Source organism: Chelonoidis abingdonii, chromosome 11, assembly GCF_003597395.2.
Source record: "Chelonoidis abingdonii isolate Lonesome George chromosome 11, CheloAbing_2.0, whole genome shotgun sequence".
In the NCBI taxonomy this organism is placed as follows: Eukaryota; Metazoa; Chordata; order Testudines; family Testudinidae; genus Chelonoidis; species Chelonoidis abingdonii.
In genome coordinates this window covers 20,326,508-20,343,511 of record NC_133779.1, presented here as the reverse complement: position 1 = coordinate 20,343,511, position 17,004 = coordinate 20,326,508, and the positions used below count along the sequence as shown (strand labels likewise).

The following is a 17,004-nucleotide window of genomic DNA, read 5'->3' as shown; positions in this document are numbered from 1 at the left end:
TGTGCTGTGGTGGTCAATCTGCAGGGAAGGGGCTGGACACACACTGCACTACAGTTCAAGGAGATACTGTGCAGAGAGCCTGCAACAAAGCCACTTCAGAACTGGCACAATCAGAGTGGGATGGGACGGTGCAGGAAGGGTGGGGGCCGAATGTCAGCCAGTAGATGTATCCAGTATCGAAGTTAATGTAGAATCACTGCTGCTAACGTTTGCAGATGATGCAAAGATTGGTGGAGTGGTCAGTGAGGAGGGGGCAGCCATAAAGAATGATCTGGCCCTAGCTTGGTAAGCGGGGGCCATTCAAACAATATATTTTAATACAAGGTCTTACAGCTAGGTACACACAATGCAGGTGAGAATGTCCAAGGGGCATGTGTGTGCAAAGGTAGGAACATGCAGTGTGTGGGCCTGGGGGGGTTGGGGTCGAGTGTGACCAGGCCAGCTGGGAATGTGAAAGGTGAGGAGGGCTTGGGGCCACCACGTGACTTTTTGGGGTACTCCTTGTTTTTGCCTTTCCAGTGCACTTTGCAAAATGGTTAATGGGAAAGGGCTGGAGGAGAGGACAGAGGAAACCCCTCAAATGATCACTGAACCTAGGGATATGGCATAGCCATGAGGATAAGGGAGGGCAGGGGGGTGGGGATAGTTGGATGGTCTGTTTGGGCCAGGTGGTAGTGCCACCTGGTGTCTGAGAGGGAGGTTGGTGCTGCTGGAACTGTGAGAAGAAATTACCCTAGTGTTCTCCCATAGTGGCCTCTGGTTCTGCCTGAATTCAGCCTGGGACTGATAGCCAGGACTCCTGGGTTCTATTCACGGCTCTGGGAAGGGAGTGGGGTCTAGTGCAGTGATTCTCAACCTATGCTCTGTGAACCCCTGGGGGTTTCCACACCTCTACTGAAAATGTTTTAGGGGTCTGCAAATGAAAAAAGGTTGAGAACCACTGGGCTGTGGGAGCTGGGAACCAGGACTCCTGGGTTCTCTCCCTGGCTCTGGAAGGGGAGGGGGGTCTGGTGGGTTAGAGGGGAGGAGGAGTTTGGTTCCCACATCTGCCACTCAGCTGGTATGAGATCACAATCAATTCCATTGCCTGCTCTGTGCCTGTTTCCCCTTCTCACCTTGTGTCTATTCAAATTGAGCTGTTTGGGTCAAGGACTGTGCAGTGCCTGGCAAAATGAGATTCTGAGCTCAGCTATCCTTGTGCTGCTAATAATGCATACTGTGTAATGGGGCCCAGTCGCAGTTGGGCAGGGCGTGAAGACTCATCCAGCAGCCAAGAAACACCCAGAAATAGGGCATGACAGTCAGTGGAGATGCTTGGGAGTTGTTTCTGAAGCTCCACAGGAAGTTTCCATTAAGGGCATGTAGTCTTGCAGGCCTCACCCATTCACCCTCTGAGTTGAGCCAGTCAGAGCATGGAGAAGGTTACATGCGTGGGTGTTAAAGTCAGTGCTGTGGACTCTGCAGACAGTTGATGTGGGTGATTGCTGTGTGTGCTGGTCCCAGCACCTAGATCATTTTGGATGCAGGGAAGTGCTATTCCAGCTGTACTGCAGGCGAATGCACAAAATAGGCAAGTGTGTCCTATGGATCTGGAGGGAGAGCTGGCAGCCCTAGAGGCTACAGAGCCTGTGGGACTTAGACCAATACACTGTCCCAGTTTAAAGCAGGGTGCTCATTACTCTGGTTTCTCTTGCACTGAGCTGAGTCGAGTGAGGGCAGGGTTTGTCAGACCTCATCTGCCCTAGGGGGGCGCGTGGAGAGAGGACAGCACCCAGGCAATGGGGGGTGTTAGATCCTGGTCCCAGAGCCTGCACCACTTTGGATATAGGCTACAGATTTCCCCCTTACCAGCACCTGAGCAGACCATGCAGTTGCTAACCTGAAGCTGGAGCACTGCTAGTCATGAGGATCCCATGCTGCTTGCGGACAAGGCTTGGAAGGGTTTGGAAAAGCACAGAGACACTACTATTCTTCTCCAGCTCTGGAGCTTCCTGGGAGCCGTGCTGCACTTCAGGGCAGGCTGCAGAGTGAGAAGTTGAGCAGATGGGATGTGTTCATATGCTTGGGCTGAGGTATAGAAATGTAAATGGTTTGTTGAAGTCGTGCATTGGACTGGGCATAATAGCAACAAAGTGGGGCAGTCTTTATGGGGAACAGCAGCACTGTTTCCTACTGTTAGGCAGTAAACAGATCTAGTAAAGAATACACACAGCAAACACCCTCAACAGCATGTGGAACATTTATAAAGGGTTGACGGGGGCTCTGTCTTTGAAACTGGCTGGGAATTAGTAACACCTGCAATTCATGTTTTTGACATACACTGGCCCTGAATGTGACTCTGTGGAACCAAAGGCCAGAGTTTGGTCTTAACGCTCCTTGTAGAGTTTTCAGCTGAGCTAAGGTGCAGGGAAAAGAGGAGACTGTCAGGGAATTCTACATAATATTAGCTCAGCTATCTGTTCCTGGCGTGCACCCTCAGCTTAGTTGGGATTGCTAGCTGCTACCACAATGCTATTAACAAACTTAATAGTGGGGCTGTTAAAGTATAGGCCTTTGCCTGCATACCTGTATTCTAAGAACTTGTGTATTTTTATCACTTGGCTAGTTATAGAGATATAAAACAAATCACAAGTTCACTTGTGTGTGGGCCGTCTCTCACTAGAACAGTCTGAGGCCTTGTTCTTAGGCTAAGGCCTTTGGCTAAGCAGCAGGGGCTGCCATAAGCTGGGAAGCCTAGGGTCACATCTCAAACCAGTCGTATTGAAATAAGGTGGTATTGGGCAGTTCGGCACTGTCAGGACAGGATTGTATTCCTATCACCACCAGATATAGATGATTAAAGAAAACCTAGTTTGACAGCATCCTGTCTGGCAAGAAATCACTTCTCAATGGCTGTGGTTGTGAAACCCTCATTTCTGTGTGTTTTATCTTTCTGACCCCCACTTTTCTATTGTTAATCTGTCTGGTTCTCTAATTGTTTGTCTGATGTATAATTAATTTTGCTAGGTGTAAGTTAATTAGGGTAATGGGATATAGTTGGTTAGAGAATTCTGTTACAATAGGTTAGAATAGGTTAGTTACATTTCAGTAAAATGATTGGTTAAGGTCTAGCTGAGAATATTACTGTATAAACTGGGGTCAGACAGGAAGTGGGAAGGGAAATTGAAATCCTGTTTGCTAAGGGGTGGGGGAAGGGAATCAGGAACAGGGACACAGGCAAGGGAACACTGGGGAACAGACTGTCGGCACATAGAGATAAGCCCAACTGGTGTGAAGGGCTTTGGAATATGCTTGCTTGGAAACTAACCCCAATAAACATCGCATTGTCTGTGCTTCAGACTTCTGGTGTTTTGCCGCTTGCTGTCTGCGTGACAAGAACCAGGGAAGTGGGAGGGTGAAGGGACAGCCCTCTAACAGGGGCTCTATGTGCTCTTGTAATTCTGCCAGCAGCGTGGCCCTGATCTTGCTCGAAATGTTGCTCTTGCACCCTGGTCTCCTTTTAACTCGTTCTTCTTGTTGCAGGTTGTGGCATCAATGCTACCCCATCACAAACTGGCACTCAAAAGTGGACTCTCACATATTTTTGCTCCATAATGCACCTTAGCTGGAGATGCCATCTCAGAGGGTTGCGATGCTGCTGCCATCCCTGGTAGAGCATTCTTGCTAGGGCTGTACTCTGCTGTAGGGGAATTTTTGATCTTTGATGCTAGAATAGAGAAGCGTTAGTACCAAAATGCTGCCTTTCTCACCCTTCCCTCCCCCAATGCATCTGTTAACAAATTTTTGTTTCCACTTAGCGTATGTCTGCACTACGAGATTATTCCGATTTTACAGAAACTGGTATTTGGAAACAGCTTATATAAAGTTGAGTGCACACGGGCACACTAAGCACATTAATTCAGTGGTGTGCGTCCATGTACCAAGGCTAGCGTCGATTTCCGGAGCGTTGCACTGTGGGTAGGTATCCCATAGCTATATCGTTCCCGCAGTGTGTCTCGCCCATTGGAATTCTGGGTTGAGATCCCAATGCATGATGGGGCAAAAACAGTGTCATGGGTGATTCTGGGTAAATGCTTTCATGGAGGAAGGATTGAGTGACAACGGTAATCATTTCACGCCCTTTTTCCCTGGATTGCCCTGGCAGACGCCATAGCACGGCAACCATGGAGCCCGTTTAGCCTTTTTTCACTCTCACCATGTGTGTACTGGATGCTGCTGACAGACGCAGTACTGCAGTGCTACACAGCAGCATTCATTTGCCTTTGCAAGGTAGCAGAGACAGTTACCAGCCCTATTGCACTGTCTGCTGCTTTGGAAATTGGCGATGAGTTATCAGTCCTGTTGTACCATCTGCGGTGCTCCTGGCTGGCCTTGCTGAGGTCGGCTGGGGGCGCATGGACAAAAATGGGAATGACTCCCCAGGTCATCCCCTTCTTTGTTTTGTCTAAAAATAGTCAGTCCTACCTAGAATATGGGGCAAGCCTACTAAAGAACAAGAGAGCACAGCCGCTCCGGGTCAGAGCCACAGACACCGTGCAGTAATGATGTGCTTCATGCCATTCTAGGGGGTGCCCCTGCAACAACCCCACCCGTTGCTTCCCTCCTCCCACACCCTTCCTGGGCTACCGTGGCAGTTATCTCCCCATTTCTGTGATGAAGTAATAAAGAATGCAAGAATAAGAAACACTGACTTTTTAGTGAGATAAAATGAAGGGGAGACAGCCTCCAGCTGCTATGATAGTCCAGGCAGGACTGAATCTCCATTACTCATTGGCCCCTTGTGCAGGGCAGGGAAAACCCCTGCCACTGACCAGACTTGCTGCTCCAGGGAGAGTCAAATTGTCAAGCTTGGAGTCCAGGTGTGGTCCCATTAGAGCATGAGACAAAAATGCTGCAAAGCACGCAGCTGGCAAAGAGCCTTAAAAAAGGCTGTGCATGAGAAGATGCTTAGTACTGTTTTTGTGAGCCACATATCCTCTATCTGAACTCGCCTAACTCCATAAGCTTGCAAGCATGCAACGTGAGGCTATACTCAGTGTAGGCAGTACTTTTTTTTTTTTTTTTGGCTAATCTAGAGGATTGTTTGTTAGTTTATAACCGTGTTAGACATAAGACTCCACCGGTTGGTAGCTTCCTAATTTTACTTTTTTAAGGTTAATTTAAAAAGTACTTCCAAAAGTGACCAGTGTTCATAACCTTTTCAAAGAGAGCAATTAAACTGAGAACATTTTCTGCCAGAACTGGCGGCAGCACTCCCACTCAGGCCTCAGCAGTGTGTGTAGATGGAGTATAGTGGCAGCTTATTCACTATTTCACAAGACTTGAATAGTAGTGGACTAAGGATTGACCCAAGTGACCCAGACCCCCTACTGTTTGCCCTGCTCTGGTGCTTAAACAGTAAGGCGGCCAGGGCCGGCTCCAGGCACCAGCTTAGCAAGCACATGCTTGGGGCGGCATTCGGTGGCGATTCAGCAGAGGGTCCCTCACTCCCACTCCGAGCAAAGGACCTCCCCCTGAATTGCCACAGATCACGATTACAGCTTTTTTTTGGGAGGAGGTGGGGGAGCTGCTTGGGGTGGCAAAACCCCTGGAGGCAGCCCTGAAGGGGGCACAGTTGCCAGATCATCCATAAATGCAAACAAATGCTCCTTAGAAAGCATAGTGCTTGCTACACACAGTGTGTGTGTAAAACAGCTGCCCTTGGGATTAATCAACATTGAATTTTATTTGCCATCTTGTTTCCCCCCATCCCCTCATTAGTGCCAGCTCCTGTGTTTTGGATGTCTCTGTTATTCCGTGGTAGAGGAAGGCAGACCTGGTGATTGTGTGAATCTAGCTCAATGTATAAGCACTTTAACAAAAAGAAAATACCAGGTATTTAGAAAAGGGGAAGATTCTCCATGTTGTGGATGCTTTAGCAACACCAGGAAGGGGGCTTAATACAGCAATATCCATAAGGACTGAACTCTCCTCCCTCTGCATAAAGTTTCAATAGAATTTACATTAAGGCAAGAGTCTGACTTTGGGGGCAGCACATGGACCATAATGTTAAATAACCAGAGCACAGTGTAGAAGGAAAGCAGAGATGCTATGATAGCCTGAAACTGAGCAGGGGAATCTGTCTTCACCACACTCTGCAAATGCTGCAGGGTTAGCAATAACGTGCTTAAAAGGGAGATGAACAGTGAAATGTTCCTGCCACCCCTCTTTGCCCTGCCCCCCGGTGCTGCCCAGCTTGAAGGGGTTTCCATTATATTCAGGGTTTAAAGTTTGGTTCAGTAGCTTTCAGGACCCCTGCTTCCCACCACTAATCTGTCAGTCTCTACAGATTGTCAAATCCCTGAATTACAGCAGATCAGGTACATTCAGTTTCACGTAAGGCAGAGACAATGGTGCAAACCCCATCCTCCCCCGTGGTACCCACTGTCCATTCCAACTGGCTCAAGACAGCTGTGAACCCAGTCTGCAGCACTGTGTCGCAGAACAGCAAGTGCCATGGGGGGAAAGCGAAGAGTGGAGCAGGCCAGGCACCCCCCTCGCACCCAGCCTCCTCCTCCTTCATGGGCATCACTTGATACAGTCCATCACATGGATCTGCAGGGTATCCATGTCCGGAGCTTGGTACTGGCACTTAGGACAGCAGAAATCCGGCTGCTCCTCGTGGATACTTCGCCTGCACCCTGCAGCTGGCAGGGGTTGGAAAGGTACTGGAGCCATGTTGTAAACTAGGGGAAAGAGAGAAAGTTACTGTCCCAACAATTGGCACCTTCCCACACAAGTGCCCACTCCTCTGATGCCCCCTACAGGCCTGGGCCATGAGCACTCCCCACCTGGGGAGAGATTCAAGACTCACCTGGTTGGGGAACAGGTGGGCGCCCCTCTGAATGGCGGTTTCTCATCTCCTCCATCAGAGTCCTTTGCAAAATAGCAAGAGGTTGGGGGGGCATCAAAGCAGAACTTCAGCATCCCTTTCCTCCCCCCGTGAGCATTAGAGAGAGGCTCAAACCCCCATGGGATGCAGGGCAGGGGGCATGGCTGGGGCTGGCTCTCCACAGCAGCTGTCTGCAGATTCATCTAGCAAGATAGAAAGCTGCACTGAGCTGACCCACGCACAGGGCCCACAGGCCAAGAGGCAGGTGTTTGACAAAGAGAATGCTCACCAGGTGGCTCCATTAGCATCTGCCTTCAGCTTGTCGTAGTCCCGCCGTAGCTGCTCAAACTGCTCCTTCAGATCCTCGCGCTGCTCGTGCAGCTTCTCCCGGGCCTCGCGCTCCGCTAGGAAATCCACCTTGTAGATATCGGCCTGCAGGGGAGGCACCAGCGACCCTGCCCTTCAGCAACTGCGCACACACGCACGGTTACCCCCCCTACCCCCCTGCACCCACCTGGGCCTTCAGCACAGGGATGGTCTCCAGCATAGCCTTGTGCTGCTCCATGTCCTCCTTCAATTTGTCAATCAGCTCCTGCTTGGCCACCAGTGCCTCCTCAGCCTGCTGCAGCTGCTGCTGCAGCTCCTCCAGGTGCAGCTCCATGCCCTGGAGGGGGGGAGAGGCCCACAGAACACTGAGCACCAGGGAACACGGGCAGGGGCCAAGCAGCCCTGCTCTCCCCCAAACCAGCTCTAAACCCACCTGGCTCCTCTTCTCGCTCTCTAGGCTGGATTTCACATGCCCATCGTAATCCTGAAAGAGCTGGTGATAGGCTGCCTGTAGCTGGGCCAGCTTCCTCCTGAGGAATAATTGTCAAGTTAGAGGCAGCTCCTCACCCCCCTCTGCTCCCATACTGCCCCAACTCTCCTTCCCACTCATCTCCGTGGCACACTCCCCCTGCCCCCCAGACAAACAGACGCTCCTCTGCTCCATGGCCCCCACTCCCAACGCTCACTCACTTCTCCTCGGTTGCGCCCTGTCTCTCCACCCGCAGCGCCGTCTCCAGGTTCTGGGCCTGCATGCGCAGCTGGTCCATCTGCACGCTGTGCTGCTTGTGCAGCGCCTCAGCCTCCCGCTCCAGCCTGCAGCACCGCTCGGTAGCAGCCTGTGCTCTGCCGCACCGGGCAGGGGAGAGATGCCAACGTTAGCAGGGGTCTCAGTCCCATGAGCCCCCTAGAAGGCTTAGACCTGTATCCGACTTCCAGCCTCCCAGGACACATCAGTGGCTGCAGCCAAACGAACCTGCCACCAGCCCCAGATCAGGGGGGAAATTCACGGGTGCACACACTCACTTCTCCTCCAGATCCTGTTTCTCCAGCATACAGGTCTCCAGCTGGCTCTGGCTCTCCTGCAACTCCCCCAGCAGTGAGGTCACCTGGGCTTTCCCCGAGGCCCCGTCCTCTGTCACCTGCTGCAGGGAGGGGAGGGAAGGGACCACATCTTAGCCCAGGCCACACTGCCTGGGGGACCTAGATCCAGAGAAAGGGTGAGGCTGCTGCAGGCTGGGATGGAGCCCCCACCCTTTCCCACTTCCCTGTCTCCTTGGAGGAGACGCTGATGTCAGATGTGTTTGCACATGTGGGTGGGTGACAAAGCGGGGCTATCCTGAAAATGTTTGTGACCAATATGCATGGCAGTGACTACGGGACTAGAGATCGCTACCCTGTGGTGGAAGAAGGGTTAAAAAGCTGCTCCTGGGTCTGCGCAGGGAACATGAGGTGGGGGGGGCGTCACATCTAGGGGCTGCTGGAGGACTGGCTGCAAGTGACCCATGTCAATGGGAGCCCACGGACTGAACAGTTAATACCTAACGCAGCAAACTCCAGCAGGCAGAGCCTGGGGACTCAGGAGGTTCTGCAGGAAAGACAATGGAGCTGGGTTAATAGCAGGTCTCACCATTGGCTTCTCTCTACTAACCAAAGGGCGTCCAAAGCTGCCCCCAAGTGACTAAACCCAGCTCTGTTTGGAGAACGCCTGGCTGCCGGGCGTAACTGGCTGGGGCGTATGGGTCCCTGCAGAGTGTAAGAGTCTCTCCCAGGAGCCTGTCTCGGAGGGCCAGAGCCTGGTCTCCCCTGATGGAAGAGGGGGACCCCTTGGGGGCAGGGGGCATGCTTACGGGGTTCCTCGGAGGGGCTGTTTAAAGGCTGGGGCCTAGCACCCATCCTGTGGGGCCGTGACTTGGGCTGCACTTACCTCCAGCTGTTTCCTCAGGGCCTGAAGCTGCTGCTCAGCCTGCTGCTCAGCCTGCTGCTCAGCCTGCTGTGCCCTGGTTTCCAGCTTGGCCATCTCCTCCCGCACCAATGCCAGCTGCAGCTTCAGCCCCACTCTCCTGCCAGGGAACCCACACAGTGAGCAGGTGATGGATCAGCATCCAGAGCCCCCCATGCTGAGTGTGCTGCATTCCCTTCCCATCCACCATCAACCCCCCCGCCCCGAGTGTCCCCCACTGGCCCACTCCATCCCCCAAGTGCTGAGAGCACCCTGCATCTCACCTCCCCTCATGCCCCCACACAGCATCCCACAGCCCCCTGCATCAGCCCCTAACCCACACACAGGCACCAGTGCCGTCCCCAGTGGCACAAGTCCAAGCCAGGAAGCAACTTACTCCTCCTCTGCCTCCTTCAGCCTCCTCTGCAGCAGCTCGGCTGCATCCCGCCTGCTGCTGGGTCTGAAAGGACATGCGGGGCAGTGAGGGGTACCCGGCAGATCCGAGCCCAAGGGGGCTGGTGCTCAGCCCCTGGGGAGCTCTCTGCTCCCCTCAATCACAACCCCCCTGCCACACACTAATCAGTCATTCCTGTCACGAAGGACATGGCCCATGGTGTGCACACAGGAGGATTCCTGTTGTTCCCTCTGCAGAACCTGCCCCCTCTTTCCCCCACAATGGGGAAGGGACACCCAGCCTGGGGGGCAAGGGGGTCTGGGCACCGGCAGAGGTCTCCCAGCCTCATTGTATCACCCCTCCAGCGCACAAGCTGCTCTTACCCGCTGTCCCTGCTGCCCTGCAGGGCCTCCAGCTCCACCGGCCTCTCCAGCTGGACCCCATTCTCCTGTGAACGACACTGGCACTACTGAGCCACAGATACCACCAGAACCAGCCCAACTCCCTCTGCCCCCTGAGCAGGGCCAGCCTGACACCACCAGGAGCCCAGGTCTCCCTGCCCAGCACAGGGCACCCCAAGAAAGGGGTCCTATTCCCCATCCCAGAAACAGGGCTCACCCCATTTCTCCCAGCACCTCTATGGCTGGGGCCCTCAAACATCCCTATGACCTCCCCCAGAACCTTTGATTCTGCGAGGACATGGGATTTTTTGATGTCTCGCTGTGCCTCAGTTCCCCCCCACACACATATTTTGAATTGCTACGCAGTTGGGGGGGGGGGTCAAGTTTTCTCTGGGGCTGCGCAGGATGGGGTGGTAGGAATGGTTCAGTAAGGAACCCGCTGAAAGCAACCCAGATCAATGCAGCACCTACGAACACAGAAACCCCCTATGGCCGGAACACTGACACATAGCATGCCATCACCCAGAGGAAGGATGTCCCTGCAGCTCGCCCCCCTCATCAGGGAATCTGAGCGGAGAGCAGCTGGAGAACAAGGTACTGGGATGTGGTTGGCAGGAGATAAAGTGCTGGTGTGCAGAGTCTGGCAGCTCTCATCTGGGGGTGAGAAAGGGGCACAGACAGAACCTGAAGTGAGGCCCACTCCAGCGTGGCTAGCAAATTGTTCTGTCCTGGTTTGATGGACTATGTCTTAACCTTTGTTTTTCTGTGTGAAGGTAAGGAGGCCCCGTGTTGGGTTACAGGTGACTAATGAACCCAGCTTTGTTCTGCAAATCCTGCCTGGGCACATTAGTCCCTGCACAGCATGAGTCTCTGACCAGGAGTGTCTCTGCTGGGCAGAGCTCACAGCGTGAAGCAGGCATGCTGGAGCTCCAAGGCTCAGCCTTGGAGGTGATGAGGCTGCAGAGCCTGCCTCTGCCAGGGGTGGGGGGTCTGGCACGCTGAAGGGGTTCCTCCACGGAGCAGACATCCTGCTAATTGGCAGAGTATACGGAGGGCATTACAAAGATCCCCCAAGTCTGGCGTTCACATTCTAGTTGACCACAGAGCCTCCTGTCCCGTGTCCAGTGAAAGCCTGTGTCACACTGGTCATCACAAGCTTTGTGAACGGCACACGTGGCTAGCAGAGATGATTGTGACGTTGCACTCCATATGATTCTATGAAAATGTGCTAATGTGTGAATATAATGTAACTGGAATATGCTTCATGCAAAAGGTCTCATGTAAGGTGTCACTACAAAGCTTATAACCTATTGAGTATGGTCATCCTCTTTGTATAAATGTGTCATTCTTGTATATGAAACTACGAATATGGACTCTTGATGACTCCAATTACCCAGGACAATTGGTTGTAAGTGGCTGTTTACTTGTGAGTCTTCCTGTATACCTATGTGCTGGCAAATGGGCAATAAAGGCCTGGTCTACATCGTGGGGGGGTGCGAGCTAAGTCCATCTAAGTTACGCAACTTCAGCTACGAAAATAGCGTAGCTGATGTCGACGTACTCAGAGCTACTTACCGCAGTGTCTTCACTGCAGTAGGTCGACTGTTGACGCACCCCGTCGACTCCGCCTACGCTTCTCACTGTGGTAGAGTACCGGAGTCGACAGGAGAGTGCTCAGCGGTCGATTTATCATGTCTTCACTAGTTGCGATAAATCGACACCCCCACCCCCCCACCCCCCGATCGATCACTCCAGAGGTAAGTGTAGAGTTTTACAGTGACATGTGATCATGTCACCTGAACTGGAATCCATCTTTAACCTGGTGCTTTTCCATTCAGAAGGAGGGGTAGGAACCCAGAGAGGGACAAAGGATTCCCGCCTTGTGCAAAAGATATATAGGGATGGAACAGAACAAAGGGGGCTGCAGTCAGTCATGAGAAATCCCCTAGCTACCACCTGAGCTGGAACAAGGACTGAACCACAGGAGAGGATTGGGCCCAGACTAGAAAGGAGACTAGTCTACGAAAGAAGGTTACTGCAACATCTCTGGGGGTGAGGTTTCATCTGTAATCAGTTTCTTACCGTATTAGGCTTAGACTTGCATGTTGGTTTTATGTTGCTTGGTAATTTACTTTGTTCCGTCTGTTATTACTTGGAACCATTTAAATCCTAGTTTTTATATTTAATAAAATCACTTTTGTTTATTTGCCCAGAGTAAGCGAATAATACCCGGGGAAGCAAACAGCTGTGCATACAGTGGAGTCGCATCATAGGCACATTTAACTTACACGATTTTAACCATATGCACTCGGCGAACAAAACAAAAAAATAATTTAAATACTGTACCTGTAGTGCAGGCGATTCCGCCCACCATGCCACTCAATGAGCGTTTGACTCTACATGATTTTCACCTTAGGCGCTGACTTTGGAACCTAATCGCCGCATAAGATGCGACTCCCCTGTACCTCTATCAGTGTTATAAAGGGCAGACAATTTATGAGTTTACCTTGTATAAGCTTTATACAGACTAAAACAGATTTATTTTGGGATGTGGATCCCGTTGGGAACTGCGTATCTGGGTGCTGGAGACAGGAGCACTTCTTAGGCTGTTTTCAGTTAAGTCTGCAGCTTTTGGGCGACGTGTTTCAGACCTGTGTCTGTGTTTGCAGAAGGCTAGCATGTCTGGCTCAACAAGACAGGATACTGAAGTCCCAAGCTGCCAGGGAAAATGGGCTCAGAGGTAGTCTTTGCACATCAGGTGGAAGTCCCAAGGGGTTTTCTGTCATCTGTATCCATGTTGGGCAATGATGTTTTTAAGGCCTCATTTTAAAGCAAGGGTGGGCACTGGGGGTTCCTTTGGGAACAGCTGGTCTGATAATTCTGGGAGCATCCAGTGGATCAGGGGCTGGGCATTCAGGGGGATGCTGGGCCACTGCTAGCCTGCGTGTGATGAGGAGAGGCCTGGTGCTGCCCGTGGCCGAAGCCAGCAGGGAGCTGAACCCTGGCTGGTCCAGACAAGGCTCCCTTGTGTTAAGGGCAGGTGGGAGCAAGGTGCCCTGTGACCCTAGGGAGAGATGGCCGCATTACAGATAACATTCATATCCCCCTCCCCAAACAGTCCCTTACCTTGACCCTCACACCAGCCTCTCCTGGGGGCTGCACCTGCTGCTGGATCTGGGCCTGCAGAGCCCGGTTGGCCTCCTGGAGCTGCTCCAGCTGCTCCTTCAGCAGCTGCAGGTTCTCCGGGCCAGGGGCCTGGGGGAATGGGGAGAGTGAGGGACAGAAAAACAGGCTGCTTTCCTCCCAACCCCCGCAAGCCAGCGCTCCCACCCCACCCCCTGCTGTGAGAGGCCAGGGCTGAAGTAGCCAGGAGCTCCTCCCAGGCCAGAGGGCCCCCGATGGGCCTTTTTCCTTCTACTCTCTCACTAGCACAGCTGTGGATCAGGCAAAGAAGGGACTTTTGGAGGTGAGGTATTCTGTTCCTCAGGGAATTGGGAGCTGGGTTAGAGGAGATTTCCCCACCCCCCAGACAAGCGCGTCTCACCATCAGAGGCTCGGCCAACTCCTGGGTCAGGGTCATAGTGTCCGCCTCCTCTGGCTCAGGGATCTCTTTCTCCAAGGCGCTCGGCTGGAAAGTTGCAAAAGAGTCAGTCATCTGAGAAGAGGCAGCTGTCCTGACCTACCTCCCAACGCCCCATGGCCATGCTGCAGAAAGGAACTGGGCCACGGGAACCGTGGAGAGCTCAGTGCCCAGGTGAGACCCCCTCCTGGGCTTGGTGTTAGGGGAAGATGGCACAGAATGCCCCTGCAAACCCCCTTTCCCCTTGTGTGTGTGTGGGGGGGGGGGGGAGAATAGGTCACTCAAAGGACTGCTGACACCCACGCAATGGCAGTGAACGAGATGCAGAAGGACAACAGGAGCCCCGCTGGGCAAAACCGTGCCAGGTCAATCTGGCAAACAACCCAGTAGGAGGAGGTTTTTCCTACCCCTAAGCATTGCTTCTTGTCCTGTCCTCAGAGGTCAGGAGGAAAGTTTGTCTCCTCTATTCTCTATCCCTTTTAATGATTCCTAACAATCCTGTTTGCTTTTGGGACGGCCCGAACACTGAGTGGACGTCTTCAGCTATCAGACTTCCACGATAACGCCAAATCTGTTTCATGAATTTACTGTAGCTTGAATTAGCCCCCATCATTTGTATGTATATGTTGGGTTATTTTTTCCAATGGCATTTCCTTATAACATGTTATGCCACATTAAATGTCATTTGGCATTTTTGTTGCCCAATCACTTAGATCTTATTGAAGTTCTTCACAGTCTGCTTTGGTCTTAACTATCTTGAGCAATTTAGTATCATCTGCAGACTTTGCCAACCTCACTTTTTACCCCTTCCTCCAGATCATTTATGAATAAGTTGAATAGGATTGATTGGTCCTAGGACAGACCTTTGGGGAACACCACTAGTGACCCCTCTCCATTCTGAGAATTTACCATTTATTCCTACCCTTTGTTCCCTGTCTTTTAACTAGCTCACCATCCATGAAAGGATCTTCCCTCTTATCCCATGACAAGTTAATTTACATAAGAGCCTTTGGTGAGGGACCTTGTCAAATGCTTTCTGGAAACTTAAGTACGCTATGTCCACTGGATCCCCCTTGTCCACATGTTTGCTGACCCCTTCAAAGAACTCTATAGATTAGTAAGACATGATTTCCCTTTACAGAAACCATGTGGACTTTTGCCCAACAATTTATGTTCTTCTACGTGTCTGACAATTTTATTCTTTACAATTGTTTCAACTCATTTGCCCGGTACTGACGTTAGACTTACTGGTCTGTAATTGCCTCAAAGGCCACGGGCCTGCCCCTGTAAACCGTGGGGGTGCTTGGGGCCTAGCCCATGGAAGGGGTGACTCCCAAGGGACTAGTTACAGGCTCGGTCATAGACCAGACCCTGTGGATCCATGACATTGTCACCCACTCCCCCACAGGCAGTAGAGACTAGCCACAGCGCAGTACGCCCCAGCCCTTAAACCCCTCCCCCCATGGGCCATGGGGAGCAGGGAACAGCCCCAGCGCAGCACATCCCAGCCCTTAACGCCCCCCATGGGGAACAGGGAGGTGCTGCAGTGCACCCTAGCCCTCGATCCACTCACCACAGGGAGCAGGGAACAGCCATAGCACAGCACACTCCAGCCCTTAACCCCCCCATGGGGAACAGGGAGTAGCTGCAATGCACCCCAGCCCTCGACCCACTCGCCACAGGGAGCAGGGACTAGCCATAGCAGAGCACGTCTCAGCCCTCGACCTGCTCCGGCAAGCAGGAACCAGCCACATGACAGCACCCCAGCCCCCAGTCGGGAGATGAGGCCTCCAGGGGGCCTGGCTCTTCCTCACCCTTCAGGTCCTGGTTCTCGGCCAGGAAGCGCTGCAGGGCCTCATGCCCGGCCAGGTCAGAGGGCAGCTGCCAGGCTGCCACCTTGCCCAGGGACGAGTCCTCGCCCAGGGCTCCACAGTCGCCACCCGGGCCCCCACTTGGCTGCACCATCTCGCAGCTCCGGCGCTGCCGGGTACCGTTCATTCAGCCTGGCAGGTCCCGGCCTGCGGAGAGAGATTGCGGAGGATGAGACCAGGGGGCGCCAGCCAGATGGTCCCAGACACCTGGGTCCCTTAGCCGGCGGGGGAGGAGCTCGGACACCTGGGTCCCTTAGCCGGCGCTGGGGAGGGCGAGGGGGGGAGAGCTCGGACACCTGGGTCCCTTAGCCGGCGCTGGGGCGGGGGGAGGGAGGAAGAGCTCGGACACCTGGGTCCCTTAGCCGGCGCTGGGGCGGGGGGAGGGGGGAGCTCGGACTCCTGGGTCCCTCGGCCGAAAGTCCTAGTACCTGGTCTCGCCCCTCCTGGCTCCCACTTCCCCTTCTCCCTTCCGGGATCGCGGCTCCTTCCCACTCCCCGCGGAAGTGCTGCCAAAGGACCCGGAAACGGAAGGGACGCTTGGCTGCAGGGACGGACCCCAATAGGAACCGGTCCGACGCGGCACCGCTTCCGCCTCGCTAGGTGTCATGGCGGGGCGAGGCCGCCGATTGGCAGGGCGGGATTAGCTGGGGGGGCTGGAGCCAGGTGTCACTGGGGGACACGGGGGGAGTGAGGGCACTGGGAGGGTGTGATTAGCTGGGGGGGCTGGAGCCAGGTGTCACTGGGGGACACGGGGGGAGTGAGGGCACTGGGAGGGTGTGATTAGCTGGGGGGGCTGGAGCCAGGTGTCACTGGGGGACACGGGGGGAGTGAGGGCACTGGGAGGGTGTGATTAGCTGGGGGGGCTGGAGCCAGGTGTCACTGGGGGACACGGGGGGAGTGAGGGCACTGGGAGGGTGTGATTAGCTGGGGGGGCTGGAGCCAGGTGTCACTGGGGGACACGGGGGGAGTGAGGGCACTGGGAGGGTGTGATTAGCTGGGGGGGCTGGAGCCAGGTGTCACTGGGGGACACGGGGGGAGTGAGGGCACTGGGAGGGTGTGATTAGCTGGGGGGGCTGGAGCCAGGTGTCACTGGGGGACACGGGGGGAGTGAGGGCACTGGGAGGGTGTGATTAGCTGGGGGGGCTGGAGCCAGGTGTCACTGGGGGACACGGGGGGAGTGAGGGCACTGGGAGGGTGTGATTAGCTGGGGGGGCTGGAGCCAGGTGTCACTGGGGGACACGGGGGGAGTGAGGGCACTGGGAGGGTGTGATTAGCTGGGGGGGCTGGAGCCAGGTGTCACTGGGGGACACGGGGGGAGTGAGGGCACTGGGAGGGTGTGATTAGCTGGGGGGGCTGGAGCCAGGTGTCACTGGGGGACACGGGGGGAGTGAGGGCACTGGGAGGGTGTGATTAGCTGGGGGGGCTGGAGCCAGGTGTCACTGGGGGACACGGGGGGAGTGAGGGCACTGGGAGGGTGTGATTAGCTGGGGGGGCTGGAGCCAGGTGTCACTGGGGGACACGGGGGGAGTGAGGGCACTGGGAGGGTGTGATTAGCTGGGGGGGCTGGAGCCAGGTGTCACTGGGGAGAAAGACTGTAGGGGGTTCTGGTGTCTGGGACTGT

At 54.1% G+C, this 17,004-nt stretch overlaps 1 protein-coding gene across 1 annotated transcript; it reads right to left on the bottom strand.

Moving 5' to 3' along the window:
- Positions 1-5,123: 5,123 nt before the first annotated feature.
- Positions 5,124-13,606, bottom strand: IKBKG (inhibitor of nuclear factor kappa B kinase regulatory subunit gamma). Its single transcript, XM_032777955.2, has 12 exons — positions 13,477-13,606; positions 13,059-13,187; positions 9,915-9,979; positions 9,535-9,597; positions 9,123-9,258; positions 8,222-8,340; positions 7,889-8,041; positions 7,632-7,728; positions 7,386-7,535; positions 7,161-7,303; positions 6,854-6,915; positions 5,124-6,725 (listed from the first exon to the last, which is right to left on the bottom strand). The coding sequence occupies exons 1-12, from the start codon at positions 13,585-13,587 to the stop codon at positions 6,568-6,570; spliced, it is 1,386 nt and encodes a 461-aa protein (XP_032633846.2). The 5' UTR covers positions 13,588-13,606; the 3' UTR covers positions 5,124-6,567.
- Between the last annotated feature and the right edge of the window lie 3,398 nt (positions 13,607-17,004).

Bases quoted from the DNA above. Each gene is read 5' to 3' on its own strand.
- IKBKG (XM_032777955.2), bottom strand. From the start codon at position 13,587: ATGACTGACTCTTTTGCAACTTTCCAGCCGAGCGCCTTGGAGAAAGAG. The intron at 9,259-9,534 runs GTAAGTTGCTTC...GTTCCCTGGCAG, and splicing joins CTGAAGGAGGCAGAGGAGGA to GAGAGTGGGGCTGAAGCTGC. The intron at 8,042-8,221 runs GTGAGTGTGTGC...CCGGTGCGGCAG, and splicing joins AAACAGGATCTGGAGGAGAA to AGCACAGGCTGCTACCGAGC.